Raw genomic sequence first — 12,234 nt, 5'->3', positions numbered from 1 at the left:
CCCCTCACCTTATTTCCCCATTTCTTTTTCTTTAGGATGTGTGTGGCGGCCAAGCTCCAAACTCTTTTACCCTCCTCCTGCCAAACTTAGAACTATTTTAATGTTTTCTTTTATGGAAGAGCCTCTTCTCTCTTCATATCTGTAAGAGGAACAGAACTTAACCTGAAGATAGGGGTTACAAAATGTAAGAGCTGGTATGAGCACTCCAGGCTATGTAAAGGAACCCAACACTCAATATATTTTTTTAAAACAAGATTTTGGTAGTTTATTTATTTATTTTGACAAAACGTTGAAACATTCTTAAATCACCTTGCAGTTAAGCTTGTGTATGCCAAAGTTGACTCTCTTTGGTGTAGGTTCCTTTATTTAACTCTGGGTTAACACTCTGCTATCTATAGCAATAACTAGATATGCTCTGGGTCTGAAGCAGAACACAGTATAAGTAACTGGCAAAGACTATCCTTTTCATTCTAAAACTTTAGCACCCATACACAATACAAAACTATTTTAGAGTATATCAATTTTAGGTATATGTATTCACACACTGTGTGTTTATAATTATCTACCCTGAAATTGTGCTACTTAAATAAAAATGTCTGGATATTTACACTAACATTCTAAAAACCTACTGTATAATATCCAAACCTTCTTTTCTTTATACCCACATATAAACCATTGATGTTCTCTGTCCAGGTCATTCCAAATTTCCAATCGTTATAATCTTCTTACATCCCCCTAAAATCAGTATTCCATGACTTTTGGAGACCCTTTAAATTTTAAACATCACCAGTGATTAATCCAGCTTTAATGAGTATCCACGGAACAACTGTTTCTCACCACAGGATTGTAGGCTGAGTGCACACACCTCTCATTCCCTAAACATAACAGACTTAGCTCTTCGTGAAAAATAGTCAAACATTACTTTCTTCAAAAGATCACCAAGCCAAATATTTGGCCATACTTTTATTTACTATACTCTAAACATATACAATACATGCTACAAAAAAACATTTTTTCAAAATCTTACTGTCAAGAAACTGTATAGTGTTATAATACAATGGCACATGTTCATATTTTTATTTCAAATTGGTTTGCTTGTCACCCATTTCAAACCATTAATAATGTTACTTAAGGATAATTAAAAATTATCTATTTGCATTATTAACAATAAACAATTCCAACAAATTAATAAGAATTAACCATGTCAAATATTAGTATTCAAAAATTGGGCCTTTGCAGAAACGATTATATTATATAAAATATAGCAGCCAATTTCAGTTTACTTTGCTTTGTGACAATGTACATATGCAATTGAATAGAATTCTAGTATTAGTATTGTTTTTGGAAGATATTTTTAAGAAGTCCTTTGATTTCTCAAGGTACAACAACTACCACATCCAGCCAAATCCAACCCAACAGTTCATATAATGGCTTTGGACAAGCCATCATTGAGAAATTATTATGAGTAGAGGTGCATGTTCCACTAATATTCCATAAGATGAAAAGAGACATTACAAGCCAATATCATAATGTCAAAGGTAAAATAAAATACAAATATTCAAAGCAGTTGTGACAAGGTTTCTCTACAATATTTTAGATGTCATACTTTCAGGAAAAACAAGATTTAATGTGTACTTATTTGGATTTTACAGTATCTATGCTCTAACTGAAAATTTAACAGAGTAGTCAGGTGAAATTAAGTCTAGTATTGCAGATTTGTTCATTCAACATTGAGCACCCTCTGTGTGCATAGCACTATGCTAGGATTTAAAAAGTCGAGTATTGATGTCTTTAACAAGCATTACCTTAGTGTGAGGTAAAAATACATTAAATTAGCATCAATGCATTAGTTTACTTGTGGTAATGTATGTAATCCTGAGCCAGCTGGCTTCCCTGCGCCATACAATGAGCTTCTGCATTCCTCTCATTCACTCACACAAACATCAGCACATCAACTGTGCCAGACACTGTGCTAATCACTGGGATATCATGATTTGGTGCACGCCAAAAAATACAAATTAATCATTACCTATGCCAAAGAATTAGAAAGATACGTTTCTTTTCTAAAATGAGGCCCTAAGCAAAATATAAAGTGTTTCTATTGGTTGTATCATACCATATACCAGTTACTGCCTTCCTAGGCTGGAAGCTAGCTTTGAAAGTTTCATATTATAGTCTATATAGCCTAGATCATTTTTGGTCTCAGAAATCTATTTTTTGGAGCACCTGACCCTATATAAACCATTCTGTACTTAAAAGGATTTGTAAACTAAACTTCAACATAAAAGACTCAAAACTGAAGGCAGTTTATATTATAATGTACTTCATACACTATTCTGACAATGTGAAATGAATAATACCTAAGTAATTCATGATTGGTTCAAACATTTTTCAAAGTGCTAACCCTATCCCCAAACTCAAGTAATTTTAACTTGACTTATACAAGTTGCACATAAAGCAAAGGGCAGAATTTGGCCACACAACCTTCTATGGAATATTCTAAGTGATTGGTCCTTCCACTCCAAGTAGAAGCTAAGAATTCCAAAGAATCCCCCAATAGGATACTGGCTCTCAGGAGAAATGTTCCTGCTGGATCCCATTAGTCAGGAATCTGTTTAGCTGCGACAGCAGTGTGAACCTACTATGCCCCCTTGAGGAGAGCAGACCGCTAAGTGTGGCAGTCCACTCAGTGAATCCAATACTGGCTTAAAGCTATGCACTGAATAAAGTGCTCTGCACATCCTGCTTGTCATCTGGAATGAAAATAAACACTTTTCATGAGAATTAACCTATCTGCAGAAAAGGATGACAAGGGCTCAAAGAATCCCAAGAAAAAAGTATGAAGCATTGACTTAGAAGGAAGAAAATGCCTTTAGTAGTGTCCTCAGAAATCTCAGGATTTTGAACTGTCAGAATGAGTCATAACAATGGCCATGTTCTATAAATGAAAAAGCAATCCCACTGGGTATAATTCACATGGTACATGATTACTTTCTGGGGGTGAAAGGGAACAGTCTATTGCCATTTGATAGGATGGTTTCGGAAGGAAAAAAAATAACCACTGGATAAATCAGGGTAGGTAGTGTGCAACACTTCTCTCCTGCCCATCCGTTTTCCACAGGTTGACTTGCATTGCCTAAGAGAAAGCAGGCAAGATACCTACCTATCCCTTTGATACACTCAGGCATGCCAGCTACCACCTAAAATGTCCAATTCAGAAGTTAACACACAAAGCCCTCCAGTTTTGTACCCTGAACGTGGTAAATGGATCTAGGGATGTAGTAGTTCAGTCTAAAAATGATCACAGGTAACAGAACACTTATATAAACTAGACTGTGTTTGACATCTGTAAAAAAATGTATAGATGGCAACTGAAAAGGAAAAAAAATCAAAAAAGGATTGTTCCCATCTGTCAGCAAAACTGTTGAGCTATACTCAGCTGAAGTCCTCATCAGGATTCTGTTGATCCAGCAGACGAACATGTGTGAATGGGAAGTGACCTCGTTTGCCATTACACTCCCCTTCCCACTGACCACTGACATTAATCTTCGTAACCTTTACCAGCTCACCGACCTGCAAGAGGAGAATAAGGAGAGCAATTTATTTCCAGTTATGAATGAAAGCTGAAACTCTAATCTCTGATTAGATATACCCTGCCCATGATTGCTCTAGGGCTGGCATTACAGAAATGTCTATTTACTGCCTCCCAAGCCCCAGCCATCAGACTGATTACTTGTGGTTAATGCAGGCAGAAAGAAGTGATTTTAGTAGTGCAGAAAGACACACAGAATACAGAAAATAGAAAGGATCCTAGAAAACAATACTTTTTGGAAATATCAAGTCTTTTGATGAGCAAGCCCAATTAGAGTGACCTTTTCTTCGTACCCACTATCTTTAGCCTCCAGCCTACCCCACAAGCTCTGGCCCAGGCAAAGAAATCCTTGTCCTCCCCTAACTTCCCACCCCAGCATATAGCAGCAGCACAATCTTCAACCCACTCTCACATACACACACTCTGGCCTGTTACTGCTTATACAGCAGAGGGCATTAGAGGAAGCATACTTTACTTGGTCCCAGAAAATGAAGTGTTCCCAACCACTTTCTTATCAAGGCAAGGCTTTCCCCATTTGGGCAGATACCGGCCAAAATTCCAAATTCCATCAGCTCCCTGCAAAGCCCCTATCTCTTCACCAACCTCACCCTTATCCCACCATATACTGATAGACTTTGTTGCTTCTTCAATGCCACTTGGTACTTGTTCGTTAATAAGGGAACATTAATAAGAGGACATCTTGTTTTTGCTTCTGTTTTAAAAAGCTTTTCTGTTGCAACATCAGAAATAAAATTTTGACAATCTAGGATATATTAGTACCTCTATCCTGCTATCAAACTAAGACAAGGTCAAAAAAAGAAAAGAAGAAACAAATGAAAAAGAAAAAAAAGAAAAAGAACACAAGGACTGACAAACAGATTCATCCTGTGGCAAAATAACAAACATTTTGTTTAATATTTGGAGATAAGACCCCAGATGTGACTGGACTAAAGAAGTTATAACTATCTTTTGCCCTAGCCAGTGTGGCTCAGTTGGTTGACCTTCATCCCGTGCACCAAAAGGTTGCCAGTTTGATTCCCAGTGAGAGCACATGTCGATTACAGGCTCAATCCTCAGAACAGGGTGTGCAGGAGGCAACTGATGGATGTTCCATTCTTGCATCGATGTCTCTCTCTCTAAAAATCAATTTTTTAAAAAAGAAAGAGATTATAATTATCTTCTATCAATATCTGAGTTCTGAGCATACAAGTGGTAAGTATAACTGTTCATTTGGTTTTACTAAGTTAATAACTACTATTTATTGAACATTCATAAAGTATTGTGGGAGGTGTTTTAGTATTTTCTTTTTCTTTTTTTTTAATATATTTATTGATTTTTTTACAGAGCAAGGGAGAGGGATAGAGAGCTAGAAACATTGATGAGAGAGAAACACCGATCAGCCGCCTCCTGCATACCTCCCACCAGGGATGTGCCCACAACCAAGGCACATGCCCCTGACCGTAATGGAACCTGGGACCCGCCCAGTCCGTGGGCTGACGCTCTATCCACTGAGCCAAACTGGTCTCGGCTAGTAATTATTTTCTAATCATTTTAATAACCCTATAAAACAGGAACTGTTTTCATATTACAGGTGGAAAAAACTGAGATTTAGAAAAATTATACAATATACACCTTAGGTCAGAGGTCACCAACCGGTGGTCCATGAGGTCTGAAAAAAGGTTGGCAACCGCTGCCTTAGGTCATATAGCCAGGGACAGGGCTGGGATTTAAGCCCAGAAGTATCTGGCTCTAAAGCCAATTTATTCTCTTTTTACCATACCAGGAACTTTCTAATTATGCTGCCAGGGCCAGAGGGGTTCTCTAAGAATGTCCGTAGGCCAACTACTGGCAAAGCCAACTCAGGTCTAGGTCCAGGCCTTCTCTAGCACCAGCTTGATCTCACTCACAGAGAAAACAGCTGCCCTGTTGGTCTTTCTGTAATTTCCTAAAGAACTATCTTGAAACCACAGAGGCCTAAAGCTGTTGCAGGAAAAGTAAAAAGAAACCAGGAATATTAGAGACTATATTTGGGATAACACAAAAAGGTGAGAAAAAGCAGCTCAGTTCGCTGATATTGTAAAGATTAAGGCTAATGGTGTAAGGGGAGGAGAGGGAACATATACATGCCCATCCTTGCAAGCAGATCTGATCCCTATAGGCTGCCAGCACCAGGGTTCCGTTTATTCCCAGCAATCTTCCAACTCAACATTCCTGACACCTGATCAGGCCAACTGTGACAAGTAAAGATTCCCTTATAGTCTTTGGGAAGAGGAACGCCAGACATCAAGGAATAATTTCCTTGCTAGTAAAATTAGTTTGGAAGATTTCTTCCTTTATCCCCAATTCTAATTCTCAGACTTCATCTCACTTGTTATCTTATTTTAAAAACTCTTGCAGTGTTGCAAGAAGGTAGGCACACACAAAAAAGAAAAATAAGCTAGGCACACAGCATCAGCTCCATAACATTTGACTGTACCTTAGTGAATTTTCATTGTGCTTGACCTGTCAGCGACCTGACTCCCCACCCTTCACACACACACACAAACACACACACACACACACACACACGTTACTAAAATTAATGCCTGTGCTGCTAGCTCCTTGCTACATTAAAGTCAATTATATCGCCAAAACTGGTTTGGCTCAGCGGTAGAGCGTCAGTCTGCAGACTGAAAAGGTCCCAGGTTCGATTTCGGTCAAGGGCATGTACGTTGGTTGTGGGCACATCCCCAGTAGGGGGTGTGCAAGAGGCAGCTGGTCGATATTTCTCTCTCATCGACGGTTCTAACTCTCTCTCTCTCCATTCTTCTCTGTAAAAAATCAGTAAAATATATATTAAAAAAAAAAGTCAATTATATCATGTGTAGCACTTCTTTCCTCCATTTTAAATATTTATTTGTATTATCTGTCAAAATACTCATGTCATACTAAGTGCTATTTGTGTAGCTGAACCCAGAATAATACAAGTCTGCCACTTAAGAAAAACACTTGAGCCCTGGCTGGTGTGGCTCAGTTACCTGGGTGTGGATCTGTGTACCTAACGGTGGCTGGTTCGATTCCTGGTCAGGCTTTTTTGTTGATCCCCAGTGTGTGTGTGTGTGTGTGTGTGTGTGTGCGCGCGCGCAGGAGGCAGCCTATGTTTCTCTCTCACATCTGTTTTTCTCTCTTCCTCTCCCTTCCTCGCTCTATAAAAATCAATAAAAATATTTAAAAAGAGCCAAAACCGGTTTGGCTCAGTGGATAGAGCGTTGGCCTGTGGACTGAAAGGTCCCAGGTTCTATTCTGGTCAAGGGCATGTAACTTGGTTGTGGGCACATCCCCAGTGGGGGGTGTGCAGGAGGCAACTGATCAATGATTCTCTCTCATCGATGTTTCTAACTCTCTATCCCTCTCTCTTCCTCTCTGTAAAAAATCAATAGAATATATATTTTTAAAAATATTTAAAAAGAAAAATATTTGAGGGGATGTGTATGCTCATGTCAAAAATCTAAATGGCCACTCATGTTAGGTTCCCTTCCATATGGAGTCAATGTGGCCAATTTCTTTCTTTTTTCTTTTTTTAAAAATATATTTTATTGATTTTCCACAGAGAGGAAGAGAGAGGGATAGAGAGCTAGAAACCTCAATGAGAGAGAAACATCAACCAGCTGCCTCCTGCACACCCCCTACAGGGAATGCGCCAGCAACCAATATACATGCCCTTGACTGAATCGAACCTGGGACCCTTCAGTCCACAGACCGACGCTCTATTCAGTGAGCCAAACCGGTTTCGGCAATTTCTTTTAAGTTAGTTTGATGACATGCCAGCTAATAACCCTATCTTGTGTCAAATCTGAATCCATCATTTTATTGATATTAAAGTACACAGGAATATGAAGGTACATTCTGGAGTGCTGGAAAGGTTCTTTATACTTTCATCTAGGTGATTATCAGTAGGTGCATATACATGTAAACTGTGAACTGAATACTTATGATCAGTACATTTATTTTTTTTAATATATATTTTTTATTTTTTACAGAGAGGAAAGTAGAGAGATAAACAGCTAGAAACGTCGATGAGAGAGAAACATCAACAAGCTGCCTCTTGCACACCCCCTACTGGGGACGTGCCTGCAACCAATGTACATGCCCTTGCCCGGAATCGAACCTGGGACCTTTCAGTCCACAGACCGACGCACTACCACTGAGCCAAACCGGTTTTGGCTAATTAGTACATTTAACCAAATGATTTCAAATCTAAGTAAAAAGGTGTCAAGAAAAGGATGTCTATTATATTTCACCCAGCTTTTCTAGGTGTTTTGTAGAAGATGGCTCTTCAGAGTACATCCTTAAACTCACCATTCTACTTGATACCAAAATCTAGGCTTTAATACCCCTCTTCTCTGTGTTATACTGTATGTACATATGTATGTATTAAATTCTAAGCAAGATTAGCAGTATTTGATTTTTTTAAAAAATGTTTTTATTGATCTTTAAAAAGAGGACGGGGGAAAGATAGGGAGATAAAAATATCAATGAGAGAGAAACATTGACAGGCTGCCTCCTGCACACCCCCCCCCAGGCACTGAGCCTGCAACCCAGGCATGTGTCCTTACCAGAATGGAACCAGTAACCCCTTGGTTTCTGTGTTGAGGCTCAACCACTGCGCCACAACAACTAGGCATAGTCTTTATTTTTAGAAATTCAAAGTGCCATATCAAATCACATCCCACAGTAAAAAGCAGGTTGAAATGAGGACCAATCCAGTCCCTTGCTGTCAGTACCCAGAACTACACCAGCTTCTTCGCAAGTAAGGCAACAAAACCTGCTGATTTCAAGTTTTAAGCAGACAACTGAGCTAATTAAGCTATCCATTGTGGCCTTGAAGTACAAAGACCTTAACAAAATTAAATAACCCTTTGTACCATATGGGGTCTTCCTCCTCAAAAATTCAAAGCACATGGGGTCTCTTGGAGTAAAAACAAACAAACACCACCACCACCACCACCACCACCAAAAACCTCCAAAGGCAATGTGACTATCCACTTGAGGCCCTAGTGCTTCAACAGTTTGGAAGAAAGGGTGGTTGACACTCTAAGGCAGTTTCCCAAACTTTTGACAAATGTGTACCCCTTCTATAATTTTCTTAACGCTGAGTACCCCTCGTACTCATGAGAACGTAGAATTAGGTGCAGCTAAGCACGGTACAGTACGTACCCCCACCAAACTCTTCCCGTACCCCTGGGGGTACGCACCACACTTTGGGAAACACTGCGCTAGGGGATTAGGTGGCCGTAGACTAGGAGGGGACAGAGCAGTCTAAGAAAATGGTGCTAAGCTTTTTTTGGCTTCTGTAACTTGTTTCTGGAGCCCATTTCTTCTGCAACTCACTTCTACCTCTGTGACTTTCTAAATAACTTATAATTTGGGAAAAAACAACAACAACAGAAAATGTTGCTATGCTAAAAGCAGTTCTTCCTTTAAGTCAGAAAGATGAAATGTTCCGAATGCATGCTCCTCTTCCTGTTAGGCAACAATTCACTAAAGCCAAATTCCCGAAGGCCAGACTAGAGAGGATGAGGGGGATACAGAAGAGTTTGAAGCTTGATACACTATATCAAAGACAAAGAAAGCAAAAGTGAACACTTGCCCCAGATATGTTACAATCCCAAGATACTGACCTAGCTGGTTTGGCTCAGTGGATAGAATGCCAGCCTACAGATTGAAGGATTCTAGGTTCAATTCTGGTCAAGGGCACATGCCTGGGTTGCAGGCTCGATCCCCAGTAGGGGGTGTGCAGGAGGCGGCCTATCAATGGTTCCCTCTCATCATTAATGTTTCTTTCTCTCTTCCTCTTTGAAACAAGAGGGACAGTAGACACTTGTCTTAAAGAACAATACAGAAATCTCGACTTACAATACCAGAAAAAGACAAACTAGATACAGCAAAGACATGCCACTCATGTTCTTATAACTACCACTCATTTTTTTCTATTAACAAAGGGGAAATGGGGTCTTCACTCTTACTTTCCCTGTTTTACAGAGTTCTATGCAGCAAAATGTAGAGTTCAAGTAATCACTGTCAGATATTATCAGGGACCCAAAGCACTTTACAGCTTCCATATCTGTGCCCTGAAGAACAAGCCCAAAACAAAAAATTAAAAATAAAATGGAAAAAAAAGACTAAGTCCAAGCCTAAGAACAACAGAGAAGCTAGCTCCTTGGTTACTCTAAAATGTTAACGTCTATCAAAGGCAAAATGCATGGCTGAAGCAGAGAATGGGAGTTATATAATTAGTATATTTAAAGATATTGTGATGGTTTTGAACAGTCTACAGAGGCATAAAGTAAATTTTAGCATCTGCAATTTACAAGGTAAGATGCGTTACTATGACAGCTTCCAAGGAGCCATGAAACAAAAATCTAAGATCAAAATCTTAGCTCAAATCTAAGATTAAAAAAATGAAAGCTGCCTTTACACAACTCTGGTGTTATTTCTAGAATTTCTTCAAAACATGCAGCATATCTGCATTGTTTAAAATCTGTCTTTATCAGGATGAATTGGATGGAAAAGATAGAATCTGTCTGATTCAGTTACATTCGCCAGGATACGAGTACCTGACTGACTCACAAATTTATAATATGCAGAGAAATACCCATACTTTGGTTAACTAGAATGAACCTTCTCTTTCCAGACTCTTCATCTCTACTAGAGAAATCTGGTAGGTGGAAAGAGAAAGTATCTAATAACTTATAGTCCAGTGGGGGACTCAGATCACAACAAATATAGGGTAGGGAATATCCATCTGTAAGACAAAGGCAGGTGGCTCTTCAGCACTGTTTTTTAGTTTACTGTTTTAAAATACAGAAACCCTTTCTTAAAAAACAAAAACAAAAAATCAGTCTTTCCTAGCCGGTTTGGCTCAGTGGATAGACATCAGCCTGTGCGCCGAAGGGTCCCGGACTGCATTCCAGTCAGGGGCATGTACCTCGGTTGCAGGCTCCTTCCTGGCCTGGACCCTGGTCGAGCAGGTATGAGAGGCAACCAATCGATGTGTTTCTCTCACATCAATATTTCTGTTTCCCTCTCTCTCCTACCCTCTCTAAAAATCAATGGAAAGCCCTGGCTGGTTTGGCTCAGTGAACAGAGAGTCCACCTGAGGACTGAGGGATTCTAGGTTCGATTCCAGTCAAGGGCACATGCCCGGGTTGTGGGCTCGACCCCCCCAGTGGGGGGCGTGCAGGAGACAGCCAATCAATGATGCTTTCTCATCAGTGATCTTTCTCTCCCTCTCCCTTCCTCTCTGAAATTAAAAAAAAAAAAAAAAATCAATGGAAAAATATCCTTGGGTGAGAATTAGTAAAATAGTAATCTTAGGCAGGGGTCCTCAAACTTTTTAAAGTGGGGGCCAGATCACGGTCCCTCAGAGAGCTGGAGGGCCGGACTATATGAACTACTAATTCCTACTGTAACACCTCGGCTGCGCTCACTGCCCAAAAAACCTGGCGGGCCGGATCAGACTCCTCTACGGGCCGCATGTGGCCCGCGGGCCGTAGTTTGAAGACGCCTGTGAGAGACCCTGATATATAACGAATATAAAAAGTTACTTTGGTTAAGCAAGACAGGGAACCCACAGTCTTGCATCCTCAGCTTTCATCTCTCCCCAGGCACCTCATGGGAACTTTTAGGATAGTGAGAAGCCTTAGTCTTAAGACTGCTAGTCTAATTTATTATCTCTAGGGTCCTGCCCAATTCTAAAATATGATCATTCTATTGTACGTTAACCACAAATTTTTTTTTTTTAAAAAGGAAAAAAAGAACTCAAAGAAACCTTCCAAAAAAATACATACATAAATGTGTACAATGTAATGATTCTGATCAATTTTAAGTTAAGTGTATACTGAATGTCAACAATAATTGAAAAATAGCTGAAGCCGGTTTGGCTCAGTGGTAGAGCATCGCGGTCTGCGGACTGAAAGGTCCCAGGTTCGATTCCGGTCAAGGGCATGTACATTGGTTGTGGGCACATCCCCGGTAGAGGGTGTGCAGGAGGCAGCTGGTCGATGTTTCTCTCTCATCGATGTTTCTAACTATCTCTCTCCCCCTTCCTCTCTGTAAAAAATCAATAAAATATATTTTAAAAAAAGAAAGAAAAATAGCTAAAAAACATTCAAGTTAAGTATAAGATTCCACTAAAATGCACTTAGCTGGTCTACAGATCTGGACTTACACTGGTCATATATACCAATAAATGGTGTTTATTATTATTATTTTTTATTATTAATTTCTTTATTGATTAAGGCATCACATATTTGCCCTCAATTCCAATCCCCCACCCCACCCCACTCATGCCCCCACCCCCCTATTATCCTTGACCACTGGTTAGGCTCATATGTGTGCACGTAAGTCCTTTGGTTGATCTCTCCCTTTTATCCCCACCCTCCCTTTGATAAATGGGAGGTGTTTTGTTGTTATTTTTTAAAATATACTTTTAGATTTCAGAGAAGAAGGTAGAGAGACAGAAACATCAATGATGAAAGAATCATTGATCAGCTACCTCCTGCATACCCCACACTGGGAATTGAGCCCAAAACCCAGACATGTGCCCATCACAATATCTTTTAAGTGACTTAGCGAACCATGACCTCCTGGTTCATAGGTGG

The 12,234-nt window shown here is 39.7% G+C and overlaps 1 protein-coding gene across 2 annotated transcripts in view; it reads right to left on the bottom strand.

The window, feature by feature from the left end:
- Window positions 1-239: 239 nt before the first annotated feature.
- CRK (CRK proto-oncogene, adaptor protein) overlaps window positions 240-12,234 on the bottom strand; it is a 33,530-nt gene continuing 21,535 nt past the window's right edge. For both annotated transcript variants that reach the window (XM_036408650.2, XM_036408654.2), the window contains exon 3: window positions 240-3,573. In XM_036408650.2, the coding sequence (XP_036264543.1) occupies window positions 3,436-3,573 (138 nt within the window). In that variant the 3' untranslated portion in view covers window positions 240-3,435. The remainder of the gene's footprint in view (window positions 3,574-12,234) is intronic.

This window comes from Pipistrellus kuhlii, unplaced genomic scaffold, assembly GCF_014108245.1.
Source record: "Pipistrellus kuhlii isolate mPipKuh1 unplaced genomic scaffold, mPipKuh1.p scaffold_m20_p_39, whole genome shotgun sequence".
Lineage (NCBI taxonomy): Eukaryota > Metazoa > Chordata > Mammalia > Chiroptera > Vespertilionidae > Pipistrellus > Pipistrellus kuhlii.
The sequence above is the reverse complement of the archived record's forward strand: the minus strand, read 5'-3'. Positions and strand labels throughout refer to the sequence as shown.